The sequence below is a fragment of the Erythrolamprus reginae genome, chromosome 1, assembly GCF_031021105.1.
Source record: "Erythrolamprus reginae isolate rEryReg1 chromosome 1, rEryReg1.hap1, whole genome shotgun sequence".
NCBI lineage: Eukaryota > Metazoa > Chordata > Lepidosauria > Squamata > Dipsadidae > Erythrolamprus > Erythrolamprus reginae.
The window spans coordinates 63,471,543-63,495,208 of record NC_091950.1 but is presented as its reverse complement, the minus strand read 5'-3'; the positions used below and the strand labels follow the sequence as shown (position 1 = coordinate 63,495,208).

At 38.5% G+C, this 23,666-nt stretch overlaps 1 protein-coding gene across 1 annotated transcript in view; it reads right to left on the bottom strand.

Annotated features, from left to right (window-relative positions):
- STON2 (stonin 2) overlaps positions 1–22,147 on the bottom strand; it is a 90,840-nt gene extending 68,693 nt beyond the window's left edge. Inside the window, exons 1-3 of the mRNA XM_070753935.1 lie at positions 21,936–22,147; positions 8,539–8,666; positions 6,026–6,247 (exon numbers count right to left, since the gene is read on the bottom strand). Of these exons, the coding sequence (XP_070610036.1) occupies positions 6,026–6,247; positions 8,539–8,626 (310 nt within the window). The 5' untranslated portion in view covers positions 8,627–8,666; positions 21,936–22,147. The remainder of the gene's footprint in view (positions 1–6,025; positions 6,248–8,538; positions 8,667–21,935) is intronic.
- Between the last annotated feature and the right edge of the window lie 1,519 nt (positions 22,148–23,666).

Sequence of the window (23,666 nt, the reverse complement as noted above, 5' to 3'; positions counted from 1 at the left end):
TCTTACAAGTGTTCGATCAGATTCAGACCTACTCTTCCTCCATCGCTTCTCTAGACGTCTCTTTTGGTGTTTCAACTCCCGGAGCTCCTCGTTGAACCATGGGGATATTATCAGTGGCAGCAGAGGGAGGGAAGGAAAGGAAATGAAGGCACTGGAAGATTTCATTGCTGTGCTGGAATCTGATCAAGTTGTTGGATGGAAATAGGAGAGGCAATGAAGAGGCCAAGGTTTAGGTGGGCACATGAGTAGAATATGCCTATTCTGAATGCTGAAGAGAGAGAGAATGCACATCATGGGTGAAATGCGCCTGGTTTGCTTGTGCCTGTCGATCGTTAGACAGCTTGTCACGAAGGCAGCGCGAGGCTATGCCTATCAGCCCGGACACCACCATTTGGGTTATTTTACCCTCTGTGCATGCGAAAGCGTTCTGTGCATGCGCAGAGGGTGAAAGAACCCAAATGACAGCATCTGAGCAGGTGGGCAGAGCCTGACACTGTCTTTGCGACTGGCTCTCCAACGACTGACAAGCACGAGCGAACTGGGAGCATTTCACCCCTGACGCACATGCCAACCTTTCCCTACTAAACACATAGAATCATATACACTCTCACATCGTGGGAGAATTATAGGCAGGGAAATAAAATGAGAGCACCTGCAGCAATCTCCAATCCTATCGACTAAGCAATGCAGGTTGGCCGGACCGTGGGGGGGGGGCCTTCTCTGTGGCTGCCCCAGTTCTATGGAACCAACTCCCCTCTGATGTCCATACTGTTCCCATCCTAGTACTGGCCTTCTGAAAGGCTGCGAAGACCTGGCTTTGTTGACAGGCCTGGGGGCTATGAATGTCATGGCCTAAGTTGTTGACTGGTATGCTTGTTGTTGGATTGGACTGTATTGTGGGTTTTTTATAGTTGTTATAGTTGTTAAAAAAAACCATTCTAGTTTATAATGGGTTGTTTTATAGTTTGATATTTATATTTGACTTCTTGCAATTATTATTGTGTTGCATTTTATATTGTTGTAAGTCACCCTGAGTCCCATGGAATTGAACAGCATAGAAGACTAAATAAACAAATAAATAATAAAAAATAAATAACCTTCAAGAGAGTTCTATTAGGTCAAAATATGTCAGAATCCCTTCTACTTCTAGGAAGGTAAATCTAGAAAATCATTTAGATAATCCCTGAACATAAATAACTTCCCTCCCCCAACCTCCATTTTTTCCTAAGAAATGCATCCCACATGTTTCCAATCATACTGTATTCTTGTAATGCCATCCTGTATTTGAAAGCAAGTTATACTAAAGGAGACTTTCTGATGACAGTTTCAGCAATTCAACTGCAATAAGCTTTTACCCTGACACCAAATAGTACTTTTAATATCTCTTCATTTCTTGTTATTGCTTTCTTTCTGTTGCTATTAACCCTTGCTTCATATTTTCTAGCTCCAGACTAGATAATAAATATCATGTGAGATTTGCCCTATTGTGAATAAGTATTCAAGGATGTGAGATAACCTTCTTGTCACCTGGATTATTTTATCAGGTTATTATATACCAGGGCTGTTATTTATGAGACAAAGTCCTTGAGAAGAGTGTAAGCTACACGCTGCATTCAAAACAGATGTCTTCTAATTCTAGTTTTCATGCCTCAGAAATTTCCAGGTCAGAATAGAATAGAAAACAGAGTTGGAAGGGACCTTGAAGATCTTCTGGTCCAACATTCTGCTTTGCCAGGAAACCCTACACCATTTCAGACAAATGGTTACTTAACATCTTCTTAAAAACTTCCACTGTTGGAGTATTAACAACTCCTGGAGGTAAGCTGTTCTATTGATTAATTGTTCTAACTGTCAGGAAATTTCTCCTAAGTTCTAAGTTGCTTCTCTCTTCATTAGTTTCCACCCATTGCTTCTTGCCCTACCCTCAGATACTTTGGAGTATAGTCTGACTTCCTCTTCTTTGTGGCAGCCCCTGAGATACTGCAACACTACAATCATATCTCCCCTAACCATTCTTTCCATTAAATTATACATACCCAGTTCCTGCAACCATTCTTTATATGTTTAAACCTCCAATCCCCTAATCATCTTTGTTGCTTTTTTCTGCACTCCTTCTAGTCTCAACATCTGTTTTACATCATGATGACCAAAACCGAATGCAGTATTCCAAGTGTGGCCTTACCAATGCATTATAAAGTGGTATTAACACTTCACATTATCTTGATTCTATCTCTCTGCTTATGCAGCCTAGTATTGGCTTTTTTGGTAGCTGCTGCACACTGCTGGCTCATATTTAAGATTAGATTTCTAAAGTTGGAAGGGACCTCGTAAGCCATCTAGTCCAACCCCCGACTCAAGCAGGAGTCCCTACACCATTTCAGACAAATGGCAGTCCAATCTCCTCTTAAAAGTCTCAAGTGTTGGAGCTCTCACAACCTCTGCAGGCAAGCTTTTCCATTGGTTGATCGCTCTCCCTGTTAGAAAGTTTCTCCTTATTTCCAGGTTGAATCTCTCCTTGGTCAGTTTCCATCCACTATTCCTTGTCTGGTATTTTGGTGCTTGGAAAAGAAGTCTGGCCCCCTCCTCTGTGTGGCAGACCCTCAAGTATTTGAACACTGCTATCATGTCTCCCCATGAATAAATGGGTGTCCACAAGGACTTGAAGATTGCTCTTGAAGTCCAAGACTATTCTTTGCTCTGCTTTGTCTCTGTGGCTGTTATTTCTTTGCCCTCTTCTCTCTTTAGTGGACTGACTATTTCCTTGATTTATTCTTGTTATTTATGTGTTGGAAGAAACTTTTTAAAATTATTTTTGACTTTTGTTGCAAGTCTTTGTTCATTCTGGGCCTTTGCTGTCCTGATTTTTTTCTTTACGGATTCTGGCTATCTGTTGATCCTTTGCCTTAATTATGTGTTCTGCCGGCGTGTTTCTACTGCCCGTAATTACAGGGTAATTAGTCCAGGAAAACACACATCACACGATAAAAGGAAAACCCAAAGGTTTTTATAAACATAAAAACAGAAACAGCTCCCTTTTTAAATGTCAAAGGGATTTTCTGGTACACACAAGGCACAGGTGAAATGCAATCCAATTGCTCACTCAATAACTGGCAAATTGAGTCCAATTCTAAAGTCCAGAGAGTCCACACACACAATCCTGAACAGCAAAAAACCACGAGCTTGACGAAACAATGAATCAGATAAATTGCTATGGGGCTAACACACCAGGCTGCACTTTTATCTGTAGCACCAATTACAGCAGCCACACCCAACCACAAGTGGCCTCATTTTCTCCTGTAATAATCCTTCAGTTGTTTTCTCCTATGCATCACTCTACACATGTGTGGATGTGTCATTAATTCTTGTTCAGAGTCCAGGGATGATACAGATGATTGATCTCCTCCTAGGCTGTCTGCCAAACTCCCCTCTTCCCTGTCACTCACGCTTCCTTGGTCAGAGGAGACTTCGTCGGGAGCAAAACAGATCTGCGGCATGTGGATGTCTCCCCCACCTCCACCTCCACATTGCTTGGGGCAGGAGCTGGGCCAGAGCTAACCACAACAATTATGTATCCCTCTTTCCGTTTTTTGTATTTATCCTTTTTTTCATTCAATTTGTCAGGGAGGTCTTTGTGCAACCATGCTGGTTTTCTTTTGGATTTGTTGTTTCTGTCTCATTGGTATTGTCTCCCGGTATTTAAATGGTTGTCCACTAGGACACCAAGATCCTCCTCACAGTTACTACTATTAAGGTACGACATATACTGTACCTGTGCATTTTTTTTCTTGCCTAAATATAGAACCTAATTTTTTTCACCACTGAATTTCATTATGCTACACAGCACCCAATGTTCAAGTCTGCCAAGATCTTTTTATATCTTAAGCCTATTTTCTGGAGAATTGGCTATTCCTGTCAGCTTGGCGTCATCTGCAAATTTGATGAGTTCTCCATCCATCCCCTTGTCCAAGTCATTGATAAAGAAGTTGAAGAGTACTGGACCTAAAACAGAGCCTTGGGGTACTCCATTGCATACTTCCCTCCATGTTGATACTGTTCCATTGAGCACTACATGTTGAGTGTGGTTGGTAAGGCAGTTACTAATCCATCTGGTGGTGTTATTGTCTAACCCGCATTTTTCTACTTTATCTAGTAGTAGGTATGATCTATTTTATAAAATGCTTTACTGAAATCCAAGTAAATTATATAGACAGTATTCCTCTGATCAATCCTTTAGTAAATCTAATTGATAGCCAACTGGCTTCTATGTTTCTTCCCCCACAGGAAGAAGGAGCTTAAAGAAGGTGATCACTTCTTATACCCTCATTTAATTTTTTTTTATCATCCACTAATACCATACTAGTCATATTTCACATATTGCTTGTATAACTAGAATTTATATTTTAAAACACTAAAGCTAATCAAATATTTTAATCACAAAATTACGTATTTTAAAACTGCAAACTAACCAGTAGTAGACCTTTTATTAGTATTATTATTATTTATTAGATTTGTATGCTGCCCCTCTCCGTTATGTTATGGTAATGCAGCACATGTATGCAAGGAGACAGCCTCTTTATCTTAAAAGCAAATAAAAAATTCCTTCTGACTCTGAGGCTGAAGGCTGGTAAAAAAGAGCTAAAATTGGGGGTTTTTTCCCCTAAAGCAGCAATAAAAAAGAAATAACACTCTTCATATTTCAAGTTGGTGAAATTCATTTTCATCTAGCACAGCTTTTTAAAACATTTCTTAAAAATGAAATAAAAATAACCTGATGTACTGGGATGCAACATTAATTTAGTTCTTTTGTTTTTCACCACATGCTAGATCAACTCTTTTTTTCTGTTTTAGTTAATATTCCAGGAAGAAGAGTCTGTGTGAAACCCAATCCCCCAATGTTATAGTTTTACAGATTAAATGAAAAACATTATTCCATCCAATTGTTTGGAATACTGAATCAAACTTCAGATTAGATCTCCTTCACATATAGGTTCTAGAACACCTACCACCCATTTTTCTCCTAAATAGCTGCATCATTTGCTACCCAAAACTTAGCAAATGAAGCAACAACCAACGATCTGTATGGAAAGTATTTTACAATATACTTTCTAATACCTGGATGGTACCTGATTCTGGGCAACATCAATATAAAGTGATACCTCGTCTTACGAACTTAATTGGTTCCAGGATGAGGTTTATAAGGTGAAAAGTTTGTAAGACAAAACAATGTTTCTCATAGGAATCAATGGAAAAACGATTAATGCATGCAAGCCCAAAATCCCCAGCAGCGCAAAAATGGGTGCTTCGCTGGCAACGGAAGTCCAGAGGTGGGGTTTCCCAGCGAGGGGAGCCTCAGCAAAATTGCAGAATCGCAAAAACACGGAAGTCCTCGAAACCTCACCTCCGGACTTCCGTGTTTTTGTGATGCTGCCAGTGAAGCACCCGTTTTTGTGCTGCTGGGATTCCCCTGCAGCATTGCAAAAACATGGAAGTCCAGAGGTGGTGTTTCCCATGTAGGGGAGCCTCAGGGGAATCCCAGCAGCGCTGGCAACAGAAGTCCGGAGGTGGGGCATCCCAGTGGAGGCGGCTTGGGTTTGTAAGGTAAAAATAGTTTGGAAGAAGAGGCAAAATAATCTTAAACCCCGGGTTTGTATCTCGAAAAGTTTGTATGATGAGGGGTTTGTAAGACGAGGTATCACTGTACTTCTGTAAAATTGGGATGCTTTACATCAAGGCTTAGAAATTTGCTTCGTCTACCAACATGATTAAGAAATATCCACAATACAAGTTGAGTCTTAAACATCCTAGGTCAAATAGTACTGAAACTTCCAAACTCTCCAATTGAAAGAATCTGAACTATATATTACCATTCTCATTAATCCAATTAATATCCATTAAGTTGTGAATACTAACTGAGCGATGATGGGAATTCTAATCTAGGACACTGGAAAGTACCAGGTTGGTAAAAGATGGTGTAGTTTATTGTTAATCCCTGATATACTACACAATAAATAAATGACATTCCAACCTGTACGTGGATGCTCTTGTGATCTGTTGGTCCAGGGTGCATCTTCAAACTGGACCCACGTGCTGAAGGATGAAGGCAGATCAAGACCTACAGCTGTTTTGTTTATTCTTTCTCCCAATTCAGCATGTGAAAAACTTGGCAGTTCTCCATCTAGATTTTGGATGCCTTCAGAGGAAGTATCAGAGGAGGAAAGAAATCTCTCAAGTGGCTCCCTAGTATGACCTGTAATGAGAATCACACTGTAAAAATGAGTAATGTGGCATCATACTAATTGTTTAAGAAGGAGACACAACTTTATCATCTATTAGCATATGTGAAAGGTATAGGGTGTGTTCCAAAAGTAATGCAATTATTTTTTTAAAAAAGTAATTTACTGAACAGATTTGCACAAACACAATTCTTCAAAGTACTATCCTTGAACCCCTACACATTTTTTCCAGTGACTCTGCCATGGCTGGTACGTGCCCTGGAAGGCATCCTCTGGGACCTCTTGCAAGTTCTTTGTCACGGCTGATTGGATCGCTTCTATGGACGAAAAACGGGTTCTTTTCAGAGCTGCCTTAATCCAAGGGAACAAAAAGAAGTGTATTGGGGCGATGTCAGGACTATATGGGGGGGGGGGGGCAGCGTTGGCACCTGATCTTTGACTAGGAACGTGTGGACTCGTAGCGCATTGTGGCAAGGCGCGTTGTTGTGATGGAGTTGCCAGGTAGCGGAGATGTTTTTTCTCATCTTGATGACCCTTTTTCGGAGTCTTTCCAGCACATCCACGTAGTAGGCAGTGTTAACTGTCTGTCTTTGAGGAACAAACTCCTTATGGACCTCTCCTTTACTGTCGAAAAAGACAATAAGCATTGTTTTCACTTTTGATTTGCTCATTCTTGCCTTTTGGGGCTTGGGGGACTGGTCGGTGTGCCACTCAGAGCTTTGGCGTTTTGTTTCTGGGTTGTATTAAAAAACCCAGGTTTCATCACCAATGATGACGTTGTCCAAATAATCAGGTTCAATTGCTATACGTTGCAAAAGTTCGCTTGAAATTTCCGATTCCATTTTTTTTCGTGACATGGTCGGCACGCAGAAGTTTACAATAGCTGACGTCCTGCTGCTTCTACAGCTTGGAGAGCACTGAGACTGGTTTTGCGGCAAAGCTTAGTGTCCCCCCCACCTACTCCAAGTGCTTCGGTCCCACTCCGACCAATAGGAGCGGCGCGGGAAATTCAATTGCATTACTTTTGGAATGCACCTGTATTAAAGCTCTGTGTTTGTTGAACAGAAAAACACAGTAGTCACACTGAGCATCTTCAGACTCTCTTCTACTTCTACCGTCAGGCTCTATGTGATTTTTCTGGACTGAGTAAGGAATATGAACTCATCTTCTGTGAAATCTAAGCCCTGGTCTATGACTTGGCATTATAGCTAAATCCAGTCAACAAAATTTATTCAACAGAGCATTGTCAAACATAAGCCAGTTATTATGTAGAAGAAATGGGCAAATACATGTTAAAACGGCAACACATGGGATGTAAAGTAAAGATACTACAGGAGAAGGAAAAGAAAAAGGGATACTCTCTTCCTTTTTGTTACAGGAACTCTTTAGCCTTGAGTTTTTATAACAAAAAGCTCTGTCCAGGTTATCATAAAATTGTAGATATGGAAAGAATCCTATAAATGGTTTAGTTTGACCCATATTTCAATGTACACTAATAAAGTTCTCATTTCTCTAAACACAATTGTGTCGAAGTATATTACTGCATTCTCTTTCTCTTTTTAAAAACATGATCTACTATGTCCTAGTTGCCTAACTGAAACCAAATCCTTAGGACTATATTTACCCTGCTTCCTTCCAGAAGCCAAGGAAACCGGACATCATGGCCTCATTTTATCTTCATGACCATCTTCTGAGATATACTGAGCGAGTGATCCAAATTTACCCAATGAATTTAATAGCTGATGGGGTTTACTACAATATTATATTTCAGCAGTAGACAACATTTTTGACACTAGGCTTTTTTTTCCAAAATATTTTTCTCAGAGTTTGAAATCTTACCGGTTTTAATATTCTCCCAAGATTTCACAATTCTCATTCCAAAATTGAAGTATTTTTTGTTCAAGAATACTGGAATCCTCCTTTTTTATATAATTTTAAATTAAAAAAATTTAAAATTAGAGTGGACTCTCTACAGCTGTCCCTTATATTTACTTTATAACTGTTATTATATTTTATAGTAGACTATTTGAGATGTGATCAGGAGATTGGGATAATTACAAAGGACTTGTTTACGCAAAATGTTTTCCTTAGTCTTTTTAAGGAGTCGTCTTCTGGTAACATCCAATTGGAAAGCGACAGAATCCTACAGGTGGAAAGGTCGAGGATGGAGAAATGTACAGATGAAAAACATGTATTCATCGCAAGCCATATGAGGTTTTGGTTTTTGACTATAGCTGAATTCAAATGCTTATTCATTTCAATAAATAGCAAGAACCTATATGTCATGGAAAGAGGACAATTTTACCTTGGGAAGTAACAGAATGGTGAAGACCATCGCTGAAGGAGACCCACTCAGACTGTGGGGAAGGAATGATGTTGGCCAGAGATGTCATGCTTGCTGCACTTTCCAATTCATCTTCACATAATCCGAATCTAATACAACAATACAGAACAGATGCTCCAGCTGACTCTAAATTGTTTTTTGTTTAAATGAAACACACCTATAAAGACATTTTGTTTAGGAATATGTAATTTAGCTGTATAGTTATTACATGTATAACATATAGTCAGTGCTTTTATCTACCACTGTAAACCGCACTAATAATTTATAAGATTTATTTAACAAAGGAGGCCCAATCAATATAAAACTGACATTAACTGCATTTATCTCATTGTCAGTATCTTAATCAACAAAAATCAATGCAGTGTTCCTGCTTACAGTTCTTCAAAAACAAATGTAATCACTACAATTCTACTATTCTTTCCCTTAGAGCAGTGGTTCTCTTATGGTTCATGAGTCCCAACCATAAGTCTAGCGCCAATTCTCACAACAGAGCTTTAACCTGATTGGCAGGAAGGTCAGAGGGTCACCCCCACTGTAAATGCCTGATTGGTCGGATTGTAAAAATATGTTCCAAGGCACCAGAATAGAAGCTTTAGTTCCTAATGACATGGGAAATTTGTCTTTTCCTGTGGATTTAGGCAACCCCCGTGAAACAGTCATTCAACCCCCCAAAGGGTCCCAACCCCCATGTTGAGAACCACTGCCTTAGATTTTCCAGGAGATTTGCATTTCTTTCATTTTCAATGTTTTTCTATATTATGTAAGAAAGAAGTTAATAAATAACATTATCAAAGTCAATGTTGCTTTATCTTCTGTCCTTGTATATTTGCAGTGTACAGTAAATAGACGTACTAGTGCAGCCGCAGACATAAACATGTACTGACATTGCTCTTCCTGCTTACAGCTCTTCAAAAACAAATGTAATCACTACAATTAGTGGCATTTTTAACCTCTCAACAATTTCTTTATCAGCAACTACAAAGAATCCAACAGTCAACTCAATAAAGAAAATTCTCATGGAACAATGAATCACTAGAGCGTTATATGACCATAATGTTGAACAGAGGGTATGGGTTTTCTACTGCAAGTTCTTTCCCAACAAATTTCAAACGCAAAATACAACAATTCCCATAGCAGTCTGACAGCACAACACGCTGCACAAAAGAAATGGTCTAAAATGCAGCTGCATCAGCAGTTGTGGGCATGACTCAGGACACTCAAGGAATATCGCTGTTGTGCAAGCTAAAGTGACTTCCTGGATGCAATTCCTAGGTCAGTTTGGCTCAAAATCACCAAAAATTCTATTGTGAAGTTAGAAACCTGGAATTCTTTAACCACTAGGATAGCAGTGCCTCCTGGAGGTTGATTGAGAAGTTCAAGAGAGCAGTAAAACTGAAGTAGGTAGGAAAAAGGCAAGGCTCTACAAATACACTTCACCAGAATTTGCAATCTCTTTGTCTACAGCCATAATTAGGGATGCATTAAATTTACAAACCAGAATTATAAAGAATTTAAAACTGTAGAGATTACAAAATATCAATAAAATAATGCATATTTGTAAAAATTATGTTATCCATAATTTAAGAAAATTTGGCTCACAATACAGTTGATTTACAACTGTTGACTTACAACAGTTCATATAGTGACTGTTCAAAGTTACAATGGCACTGAAAAAATCCAACAAATCCAACAAACAAACAAACAAACAAACAAACAAATAAATAAATAAATAAATAAATAAAATGGACTTACATCCATTTTTCACATTTACAACCTTTGTTATGTCCCAAGGTTCAAATGACTTTGGTAACCTTCTGACAAGCAAAGTCAAAGAGGAAGCCAGATTTACTGAACAAGTGCTTTCTTAACTTCACAAATGCAGTGATTCACTTAATTGTGGAAAGAAAGGTCGTAAAATGGGGCAAAACTCACTGAACAAATGTTGCATTTAACAACAGAAATTTTGGGCTTAATTGTGGTCATATTTTGAGGACTACCTGTATATTTGTCACGAGAGCCCACTTGGTGCAGTGGTTAAGGCACTGGGCTAAAAGACCCAAAATGTTAAGCACAAACTCAGCTGGATGGCCTTATATCCAATGCACAAACAATTCCATCAGAATCCACAGACAATTTTAATATTTTTCAAAGGGGGTAGAGAAAAATACTTGAATGAGATGCTGCAAGAAAAGAAAACAAGGCTGGGGATGATTTTGCTATGACTGCTAATTTATTCAGCTTCTTTGTTCTTTCTGTCAAGGAAACCGACAGGTTTTCTTCACAATTACTAAGTTTAAATATACTCTACCACTGTGCTCTCTTTTCTAAACTAAAATTAGAAAACTAAGTCTGCTACATTTTTAGGCAAGCAGAAGCCATAATATAAATAAACAGCATGATTGCAAGATTCTCATTAAAAAAATAAAGTTTATACTGTAGATGGTGGGTGCTTTATTTTGATTTTGTTCCTGAGATGGTTCTCTCTCCATAGCCTTTAGGAAGATAGGAACCTTTCCTTCTCATTAACACACACACACACACACACAACTTAGAATACTCTAACCAGGAACCTAGACACTTCTGAATTTAAGCCATTCCACTGAAAATAGTTTATAGAGCTACCCTGTTCTTGGCAAGAAAGTGAGCTGACAAGTTTCCTTCGCAACCGTGACATTTAAGTAAATCACTCCCATTCTTCCTTTTTTGTCCCATTCAAGTTATATTGTACACTACTTAAAATGTAAGTGTATAAAGGGGTCTCAGTGCCAAGCAACAGTTCTACTTTAAATAAGCAAAATGTCCATGCAGATCTCTATTCATGACATTTAGGGTCACAGCAGTGTTATGTTTTGTATTTTGCCCTTGAGACAGGGAGGGATCTATGGAATTCAATATTTTGTTGTTTTGTTCCCCCACCTGACTGGTTCACGTTATTCTTTTAGCTTACTGCATACTTAAATTTCTGGCTAAGTGCATTTTTAATAAGTTTGAAATATAGCATTAATTTTTCCAAGCAGTAATGAGATTATCCTGAAAGAAAGACCAGGACATCTACAGTTCTAAACACAAAGTATATTTTATCTAGAGATTCACAGAGGAAGCAAATGAGAGAACTTCCTTCCTTTTTTCTTTTTTCAGTATCCAGGAAAAAAACTCCTCAAAAGATGAGTGGAAACTAGCATTGCTACTATAAGCATTGCTTTCCTTCATGTTTAAGTCTCTCCTTTTACCGTCAATAGTACACCACTCTTTCACAAAACAGAAAAAACTGATAATTACTTGAGATGAATCTCTTGGACAAATTTAGCAAATTAGTTCATAATTTCTGAACTCATTTCTCATTTAGGCTAAGAGAGAACCACAGACATGGATGAGTAAATGTAGAATTTGAATTGCACCATTTATCTTTTTCAATGCCTAAATAAGACTTATTAATTCAATTACCCAATGAAAAAATTATAATAAAGGAACAAGATTCTTTTAATTCCAGCTCAAGAATCTAGTGTCAAATGGTTTACCTTTACAATATTTGTTTTAAAATAATAACGCTTCGGATTAATCTTCCTCCAAGGACTCACAAAAATCTAAACATGAATACTGTCACAGTAATATTTTCCTTTATCTGTCAAATGACATTTTGCTGTCTGAGCTGAAATTGTTCTCTCCTTCTTCCTCTCAATATGCAATATCCTCATGTATCCCTGGAATCTCTCCGGAAATCCTATTTTAATTTTCCATGCTGCTTCAGAAAAGCCTTCCTCAAGTATGGAACACTCCAGATGTGCAGTTTTCATTTCTTAAAATATTCAGTCCTGCTGAGGAAATTCTAAATAAATACTAAATACTCCACTGCATACTTCTATCCAAGTAGATGCAGTTCCACTGAGCACTACACCTTGAGTGCTGTTCATTAGCCAGTTTTGAATCCATCTGCTGGAGCTGCTGTCTAACCCACATTTTTCAAATTTATCTAGTAGAAAGTTATGGTCTACTTTATCAAATGCCTTACTGAAGTCCAAGTAAACCACATCGACAGCATTCCTCTGGTCCACTAATTTGGCACTTTGTCAAAGAATGCAATATGATTAGTCTGGTATGATCTGTTTTTGACAAACCCATGTTCGCTTTTGGTTATTACTTTGTTTATTTCTAGGTGTTTGTTGATTCGTTGCTTATCTTTCCCAGAATCTTCCCTAGCCGATAGGTCTGTATTTTCCTGGACCTATTTTTTCCCTTTTTTGAAGATGGGAACTACATCAGCTCTTTTCCAACCCTCTGGTAGTTCCACGGTCCTCCAGGATCTTTGAAACATATAGTTCAATGATTCTGAGATCTCGTCTGCCAGTTCCTTCAGAACTTTAGGGTGTAATCCATTTGGTCCTGGTGATTTGAACTCATCTAGGGTAGATAGGTGTTCCCTTACCATTTTATTTCCTATTTTAACTTATGTTCCTGATAGGTTTTTGATAGGTTGGACTATTTTTTTCTTCCCTTTGTGTAAAGACAGATGTAAAAAAAACAAATTAAATAGCTCTGCTTTCTCCTTGTTGCGTGTCACCTCCTTGCCACTTTCTCCCTGCAATGGACCAATTGTTTTCTTGACTTTTTTTCTTGTTTTTAATATGCTGGAAGAAGCTTTTTTTATTTCCTTTTCTTTTTATCACAAGCCTTTGTTCTTTCTGAGCCTTAACTTTCCTCACTTCATCTTTACAGGCTTGGGCTATTTGATGGAATTCTGCTTTAGTCATTTCCCCATTCTTTCCACTTTTTATACTTGTCTTTCAATTTGACACAGAATCTTTATGCAGCCATTCTGGTTTCTTTCGGGACCTATTATTTTTCTTCTTCATTGGTATTTTTCTAGACTGGGCTTTTATAATCTCGCTTCTCAAAATTTCCTACGCTTCTTGAGTTGTTTTCCCCTTCAGAATGCTCATCCATGGCATCTTTCCCAAGCTCTAAATTTATTGAAATTAGCTCTCTTAAAGTCCAAGCCTCTAGTTTGTTCTACTCTTTGTGTTTACATAATGTAGAATTCCAATATTGCATGATCACTTGCCCCCAAGATTCCTATAGCTTCAACATCTTCTAGCATTTCATCTCTGTTAGTGAGAATTAAGTCCAATATAGCTGATCCCCTTGTTCCCTTCTCTACTTTTTGGGTAACAAAGATGTCTGCTAGGTTTGTTAGAAACCTGTTGGATCTTCCACTTGGTGCAGAGTTTGTCTCCCAGTTGATGTCAGGTTAATTAATTAGCAAAAAGTTCATTTACTTCCATGTTATTACACTGGTTGAGTGGCCTATAGTATAGATCTATGACAATGTCATTTCCCCACCCCTTTTAATATTGATCCAATGCATTCAAGATAATTTTCATTATTGTTGTGTTCTGTTTCTGTAGAGATGTAGTTATTTCTTATATAGTGCAACTCCACCTCCTCTTTTATTTGGTCTATTTCTTTTAAACAATTTAAATTCCTCTAGTTGTACATTCCATTTGTCAGTCTCATCCCATCAAGTTTCCGTAATGGCAACTGTATAATATCTTCCCTCATTTACTTGAATTTCTAATTCACCTCGTTTATTTCTCATACTCTGCATTTACTGTCTACATGACTTGTGTTGTATCTGACTGCCCCTCCTTTCTTGCCACCTGTTTGATTAGTGAACATGATATGGCTCCCTTCATTTTCATTATCAGTTTACTTGACTCCCTTCATTTTATTATCAGCAAAAATACGTTTTACACACACACACACTCATAATTTATTTAGATAGCAGAACTATTTCTTTTACCACTTCCCTTATGTTTATGTCAGCTAAATTGAGAAAGGGAGGGGGGTCCCCCTGTTGTTTGCTTAGTAGATCAAGGGTTGTTTTTTCCCCCCTCTTTGAGGGAAATTTATTGTTAGTTACACTATTCAGTGTAATAACATGGAAATCTGTGATATAATTTAGTTTTCCACTTTCACCATATTGCAGTACAGTATCAAATACAGTGGTACCTCATTTTACGAACGCCTCTTCTAACGAACTTTTCAAGATATGAACCCGGTGTTTAAGATTTTTTTGCCTCTTCTTCCGAACTATTTTCACCTTACGAACCCAAACAGCTGCTGCTGGGATGAAGGGGTTTCTTTTTTCCCCCTTTTTTGAAGAAAGAAAAGGGAGGGGCGGCTTGGAGGAGGAAAGATTTTGCAGAGAACAAGGTGCTTGCAAAGGCACTGAAACGGTGTCTTTTGAAGAAAGAAAAGGGAGGGGTGCCCCCCGTGCCTTTCTTCCTTCCCACTCACCCTTTAGCCTAGCCTTGCTTCTTCCACCCGCCCCCTTTAGCTGCTCCTCCCTGCCCTCTGTTCGCCTCCCTTCTAAAGTTTGGGATTTTCCTGAAGGATTTGCACGCATTATTTGCTTTTACATTGATTCCTATGGGAAACATTGTTTCATCTTACAAACTTTTCACCTTACGAGCCTCCTCCTGGAACCAATTAAGTTCGTATGATGAGGTACCACTGTACCAAACATTACTGTACTAACTACAAAGTAAGAATTCAGAAGACACATTTAAATTCTTCCCTCTAATTACTTATGGCAGCTGGGAACCAATAGGGACAAGGTAAAAGAGTTCCTGCGGATTTTATTTCACTTGTTCTTGCTGATGCGGAGCAGTGCTCATCTCCATTTCAAGGCCATTGACCCAGCACTGTCCAAAGACATTTATGAAGTCATGTCGGTGTTACCTTCCCACCAAAATGGTACCTATTTATCTACTCACAGGTTCAAATTGCCAGGTTTGAAACAAGCCCAGCATCTGAACTGCTGAGCCACCATACCATCCAACAAGAAACATCATGAATTTAAGATGCAGAGATAAGTAGCATTTCATTCTTAGAGAGGCACATCCTTCCAAGATATATTTTCTCAAGCAAGTTAATTCTAGTGTTTCATTATGTATTTATTTCTTAAATTCAAGATTCATGCAGCCTGACATCAAATGATTCTCAGCAGTTCACAGCATGCCAACATCATTCCCTGTGCAATGCTGTTAATATTTTCAACTGACTAATTTTTTTCATTTAATTTCAATTGAGGCAATGTTATTTTCTTCACACAATGCCTGAGCATTCTATTTGTGAATGGAAAACGATAACTTTTAGTTGTAAATAAAATATATTATTTTCCCCAAATTCAAATCCCATCTTCTATTTTTATAAAAATATGTAATAAAATATGTGTGTAAAACTACCACAGTCTCTGCTTTTATTGAAAATATTCTTCATAATATCTTGTCTTTTGTCGAACAGGAGAGTTTTTATATCAGACAATTTTTTAAGAGAAAGCCTCACAGTTGCATAATCAATAAATTTTGATCAATTCTTGCTCTAAAATTCTTTAGTTATTAATAGAATATAAACCAAGTTAATATGTATACAAATATCTTGATAGCGCTCAGCATGATGAGTCAAATGACTAAGCCAAGGGAGATGACAGTATTTCCTACTGTAGTCAATAGGCCACTAAACAAGGAATTGTGTTTCTCCTAGCAACAAAATTCTGCAAGTAGAATGCAAAAAATATGCATAACATTTGAACACTGATAACCTTTCAGTTATGCACTAACCAAATCCTTCAATGAACCAGTTTGTAGCCACAGGTGTTCGCCTCTTAAAGTTGTTTTGTAAGAATATACAAGTTGTTCTTGGTTAATGATCATTCAGTCAATGAGAGTTTGAATTACAACAGTGCTGAATGAGTAATGGTTACAACCAGTCCTCAAAGTTCTGGTCATCCCATTACCTCTAAGATCACATGATTATAATCCAGGTGTTTGGCTACTGGCTCAGTTGCAGCATCCTATGGTCACATGATAGCAATTTCCAACCTTCACTGTTGGCAGAGAAGATCGCAAGTTGCTCAGGTAAATTTCCCTCACCTGTGTACTTTCCCCAAGCCTTGCTACCCTTGCACTGTACCTCCCTGGCCACTCACGGACTTTCTTGTGCCATCTCCTGTCAGCAGCCACTTACCTGCCTATTGGCCTGCGTGAAGCTGCCTGGGACTTGAAACTTCTTATCTCTTCCATCCCCATCCCCCAACCCCAATGACTTTGGTTTTTGGAAGCCAGCAGGAAACTGTGAGAAAGTGCTCACTTGATGGCCCATGATCCTTGTTTAATGACAGTAACAGGGACTGCAAAGTTTGCCATAGCTATGCAATACGGCCATGTGATGTCACACTTTGATTGCATCATTTAGTGATGGAAATTCTGGCCCAAATTGCCACTGCAACTCAAGGACTATCTGTATGTATGGAAAGTTTCTAAACTTACTAGCCTCACAGTTGAGCTATCTGGGTAGAATTTGGAAAATATTATGCTGAGGATCTGTGAGCTGTTGCTTAGCAACAGGAAGAGTAGGCCACATGGATTCCCTCTTGGTGGGACACAAGATCTATAAGAGCTATCAATTCCCATGTCATTGTGTCATTTCCCCAAGCTTCTTCGTGCCTTACTGAGGAACTGCTATTTGACCAAGCTGAAACCCTTTTCCATGAGAATCTCCTATGTCAACTACTTAAATGGAATCTCTGAAGGAGCAGGCAGTAATTTTAGAATGTAAGGTTTTCCTTCTGCATATTACTAAAATCACCACTATTGAAATAAGCTACTAGTGCCCTGCCCAAATTGACTGTGGAAACAAGTCTGGCATAATATGAATGGAACATTTTACATTTGAAAACTCCAGCAGAAAATGGTGGCTTTTCTTGATTGCAAGGTATGACTTTCAGATTCAAAAACTCACGAGGGATATATTTTTCCCTCATTTCTGGGGAATATTTACAAACTGGACACATATCAGTAAAACTAGGAACAGCTTAATGGATAATCCTTTCTATTGATCGGAATATGTCTTAATATAAAGAAGTTGACCGAATGAACAACTATTTAAGGCATCTTTAAAGATTTAAAGCATTATTATATCTATCTACAGTGAAGTTAGGAAGAACATCCATTATAGTTGCAATGCTTCAGAAATGACTCCAAGAAAGAAAGTGCTGTCACACAACTCCAAAGTATTTTTCTTTTTTTTTGCAAATTAAAGGACTACACAAATCTAATAGACAATTATATTCCCTAACATCTTATGGCTGTTCTATACTAACAAGGATTCAGTTTGAGGCTGCTGTCTCCTAGTATGATAATGCAGGGGCTGTAAATCTTGTAGCAGGAATTGATCTCCATAGCCTCTGAGGTTGGTTGCTTAGTGATCTTATTAAAAGAGGATTAGATAAAGAACAATAGCAAATGACTATGCTCCTTATATGTGAATTACATTTCTAGAGTCAGTATACTTTGAAGATCACATTCTTGGGAGCAGCCATTTAGACATTGGTAAAACACGGGATATGATAACATGTTCATAATAATGTCACAATGCAAACGCGAATACTTATGGACTTATGCCCAATGTTGAGACATAAAGAGTATTGGAATTTGCTTCATGATGACAATATGCAGATTTTGTTATTTTCTTCATTATGGTGACCAAGGAAGAATGATATTGGGCAGTAGCAAAGGTGATCTGATTCAACAAGCTTTTAAAAATGTTGGGAAATGTGGGTTTCTAAACTTGGTCAATACTCACTCACCCAGACATGGGGACCCAAGCTGTAGCAGATAGCTAAATTTGCACTTCCCTTTGTTGTGTACAGTATATGTGAATTAGAACAACTTCCTAGAAGCCCAATGGTTGGATTTTTCCCCAAAATATTTCAATGTATAGGTGTTTGATCTTTATTCCAACAACAGATATAGTACATTAAGGGGATATAAAAATAAACAACAACAACAACAACAATTATTATTATTATTATTACTACTACTACTACTACTACTACTACTACTACTACTACTACTATTTAGATTTATATGCTGCCCCTCTCCGCAATCCATTGTACAATTTAAATAAATATAAATGCACATTTTGCATTTGGAAAGAATAAGCGCATTTCTACATTTATCACTAACTCAAATATCTAAAACTAGACTCAGGTGTACTGGATCAGATGCAAAAGATTAAAACATCATTAGAAAGGATCTGGGAAGAATCTGTTATTTTAACCTCAGTTATTTAGTTTTATTTGTTGTTACTGTTGAGATGTGTTTGGCATCATACCAAGAGAGGCCTTCAGAAATGTTATTGAATATTATAATGAAGCTGAGTTTGGGAATGATTTTAAAAAGATTGCTAAACAATTGGACACCAATTATTCCACTGCCCAGAGGATCATGAACAAGTCAAGGATTTTTTTTTCTGCAGAAAGAAATGACCTACCTGCTTTTTAAACAATAAATAATTGCAAAGTAAATTTTAATAGGCTTTTGTTTTGTTAAATGATTTTTTCCTTTATATATGTTCTAAAAAAGAAAATATTGGCATGCCCATTTTGTAAAAAAAAATAGATGGTCTGTACTTTCTTTTTCACATGATTGTACAATAACCGTTAAGCGAAACATCTATTAGTATGAGCTCTGTTACTGGCAGTGATATTCAATTTTGACTTTTAATTTAATTTGACTTTCTCAAGTTCTCTCCTTCATCTTCTCCATTTCTCTTCTGTATTTTCTCTCAAACTTTACTCGTTTATCTTTCTACTGGGTTTTCTGATGCTGAGTTCACTGCCGCCTGCATTCCTTCCAGCTATCTTGTAACTATAGTTTCTTACCCCTTTGCTTATCCAGATCCTCAGATTTCAGCCTATCTCACACAAAAGGATCAGGCTACCTGAGGCTACACGCAACCAGTGGAATCCTCTTTCATCTTAGTACTAGGTACAATTGCACAAATATATTAGAACAGTTTCTCACTGCATTTACATTAAAAAGTCAATAAAACCTAAAATAAGTACAATTTAAAAACCTAATCTCATAAAAATCACCCATCCCCAAAAGACAAGAAAGAAACAAAATGCTATATATGTAACACATTGTACTAGCTTTTATAATTATCCCATCCACAGTAGACATTAGCGCCCCCTTCCCCCAATTTTCAAAACCAGTCTGACCTCTAAATATTGTTCATCACTGACTTAAAATCACAATGTCTAGGATTAGTATGACATGTTAATTCAACCAAACCCAAGTGGGTTTATTCTACTCAGGAAATAACTTGCAAACATGACTGTTGAAAGCCCTCTTGATCTTTCCATGCCATAACATAAGCTGAGGCATTTAATACTGCAAGGGCAATAAAATATTAATGCTGCATAAGTTTTCTCTGCCATAAAGACAGAACTCTTCAAATGATTAAAATATATTTGACTCTTTCTTTCAGAATGGTTTCTGGTTCTCTAAAATGGGGGAGGGGCCTATTTTATTTTTTAAAGAAAGGGATAAAGGTTTAAGTGAGGACCACTCCAAGATGTTTTGACACTTAAGGTACACATAACCTCTCATCCTTCCCAGTGACATTAGGTCCCTTCCCCCATTAACAAAAACCGAGGGTCCTGGCTGGCATTAGGTTAAGAGGTTGCTAATTTTAGATGGTATGAATGCATAGCATTTTCCTAATTACTTGATGCCTCAATGTTGATATTATATTTTTACTACTAGGGAGAGGGAGAATTTCAGATGGATTTTTCTGCCCTAATGAATGCCAAGACTGGTTTCTGAATCTATGCATCTTGATTTGGGGTCCAGAGTTGGACGACACATAACACTTTGCTTCAGGCAGAGAAATCTAAAATATCCTCCCTTTTTGTGCTAAATAAAACTCCTACATTAATCTAGGAAACAATACTTTTGCCACTCCCACATATTCTGCATTCTATTTTTACTACACTGCCTTCTCCTCCTCCCTTAAGTCCATTACTAAATCCCATAAAACAAACCAAGACAAGTTATAAATTATCTTTTTAGTTTTCTACAATTGAGAACACCATCTAAAATATTAATACACAAGCAGATTTAGCTGGGTTCATTAAGCATAAGAGTAATTGAGGCATTCAAAGCAGGAGAATAACAAGCAAGACATATTGTGAATTTGCATATGTTGAAAGCTTCATCTCCACCCTCTCCCCGGGGTTATTATGAGTGCATTCTTTTAGAAGAGGCTTTAATTTGTGAAATCACCCTCAGTCATAAACTCATACAGGGAGGGAATCCAAGTAACATCCCATCAAGAGTTGTAACTCTTCCATGCCTGTCTTTACCACTTCCTTGAAAATGTCTATTAAGATTGCCAGAACTGCAGATTGGGTTTTGATGGTAGAGCAGTCCTCTCCAGCAGAATTTGATTGATTGATTGATTGACTGACTGACTGATTGATTTGTATGCCGCCCTTCTCCAAAGACTGGGGGCGGCACACAACGTATCAAAACAATAAACAATGTACATATTTAAAAAATACAATTAATATAGCTAAAAAACTTTAAAAACTCTAATAATAATTAAAATCATTCATTCCCATTCACACAGGCATACTAAACTCGTCGGCTAGGGGGCTAGGGTCTAATGGCCCCAAACCTGGCAGCACTGATAGGTCTTTAAACTTTGTCAGGTGGCTGGGAAATATGACAGGGAAAAAAATATTTATTTCTCCTTTTAAGCAGGTGCTTTCGAACCGTCCAGGTCAAGATCCTAAGAAGGAACGCTTGAACGTGGCAGGATGCAAAGCAACAGGATGCAGTCAAGGCTATGCTCATTTCCTCAGTGGTCAGTAACTCCCATCAGCAGCCTGGGTAGTCCATTAACATTGTACCAGAGGAACATGGCTAGGACCAGTGCCTCAAGCCGCCAGTTAACCACAACTCACTCTTCACACCACCCATCCAAGCTATACGCAAAAGTGCTAACCTCGAAATCTGGGCGGCGAGGAGGGTTGGGGGGAGAAGGGTAAGAAGAGGCCACTTTCTGACTTCCCCACGCCCGCCACCGAAATGATATTTTACCCGAGGCTTTCAGAGAGACGAGACAAGCCGCACTCTTAACTCCGATAACCCCCCCTTTCCCCCCCAGCTGCCCGCAGCCTTAGGCTATAAGGCGAGGCAAGTTACTGCCTATGTGTGTTTGTGTGAGTGTGTGAAGCGGCTATTATCTGGTCTTTGTTCCAGCCCGCCGCCGAGCAATACATTTCTTCCCAAGCACGCTCAGCTTCCCCCTTTGATCCATTTCAGGGATTCGGAAGAGTGAAACGTATTTCTCCTCAAAGGTGGAAGCTCCCTTACGCCACAACTGGGCAGGGGACGCTGAGGAACAGGTATATATGAAGTGGGGGGGGGGGGAGCGTAGCGGACTCAGGGATTCTCTACCTGCTCGTTCGGTTCGTTAGAAAGGCGGAGAGGGGGGAAAAGACAGATTACCTGCGGAACTCCCTGCAGTTTGACTCCCTCGCTCCAGGCGCGGAAGAGGAGAAATTGGACCGCGCCGAGGAAACTAACACTGCAGTAACACCGAATCTCCGTACAGCGGCAGGAAAGCTAAGCAACAGCCGGCAACCGCTTTGGAAGTGGGAGAGCAGCTCTCTTTCCTTCGCTCCCCCCCCCCTTTTTTTCCTTTTTTTTTTTTAAGAGCCAGAGCGTCCCTATTGGGCCATCTCCTGAGCCGGCCGGAGAGAGAAAGCGAGCTGCGATTGGCTGAAGAGGATTGTGGGCGTGGCATGTTACGTGCGGGAGGCGGGGTGTTCCCTCCCTTTGGGCTTGCCGTAATAGTGGAACGTGGATGCCCTGGTTTTTAATCCGTCGCGCGGATACACAGATGCCCTGGCTTTTCCGCACGCTGAAAATTGGTGCATCCACCCCAAAAAACAACACGCCAAGCTAAGCGGTTGTTCGTGCCTCTCTCCTCCAAAATGGACAACAGGCGGATTTGAACGATCAATAATACGGCTCTGGAAGAAGAAAAAATAAAATGAGGTTTCTGTGTTTTTCCGGAGGCCAATCGAAATGGAAACTTACTGATCTCAAGAGAAATTGATTATTTTAAAAAAAACAACCTTACTTTTTATTGTAATAAGCTTCCTGGATTTCACTCACCTTGGTCCAGAGCAATCATTTATTTTCTTATTGCCCCAAGCCACGGTATAATTTATTTGATTTTGACACTGTATATTGCATGAAACTAGCCACTGTAGCAAGTAAAAATGATTTATGGGTTATACATGCAAATCCAGCCACTGAAATGCACTACGTTATTAATTTTATGTTCCAGTAATCACAAAGGAGCCAATGTAATTATGAATTTTATGAAAACTATATCAGAGAACATCAGCTCCAGTGTATTTACTTGTAAGAAATCTTGCTTTAATAATTTGTAACCAGTAATCTGTATGTAAATTGGGAGAGTGGAGGAGAGGGAGAGAAATGTAGTCTTGTCTTACTGCACTAGAAAGAATGAATGTTTTTAACCGCAGCAGCACAGGGCAAGTATAGTACATAATCCCAGCGACCGGTTAGGTCCCAGAGTTAGCCTTCTCCGGGTCCCGTTGACAAAACAATGTCGTCTGGTGGGACCCAGGGGAAGAGCCTTCTCTGTGGCGGCCCCAACCCTCTGGAATCAACTCCTCTCCAGAGATTAGGATTGCCCCCACCCTCCTTGTCTTTCGCAAACTCCTTAAAATCCACTTCTGCCATCAGGCATCGGGAAATTGATTCCCCTGGGCTGTTTCCGTTTTATGTATGGTTTGTCTGAGATGTATGACTGTTTTTTATATTAAAGGTTTTACATTGTTTTTTTAATCATTGGATTTGTACTGTTTTGCTCCGAGTCTTTGGAGAGGGGTGGCATACAAATATAATAATAATAATAATAATAATAATAATAATAATAATAATAATAAATAGTAATAATAATATAAAATTTATAAATAATTTCTGCATATCTCTTACTATTTTTGGCTACAGGCAATCCTTGACTTACAACCAATTGTTTAGTGACTACACTACTGAAAATAGTGACTTACAGTATGTCTAATTTTCTTACTTACATTGTAACATTGCAAGTCTTGGTTATTATAGAAATACTGTATGGTACTGAATTTTAGATCAAAAGCTTATTGAATTTTATCTTCATAACTTTATTGAAGAAAATTGAAA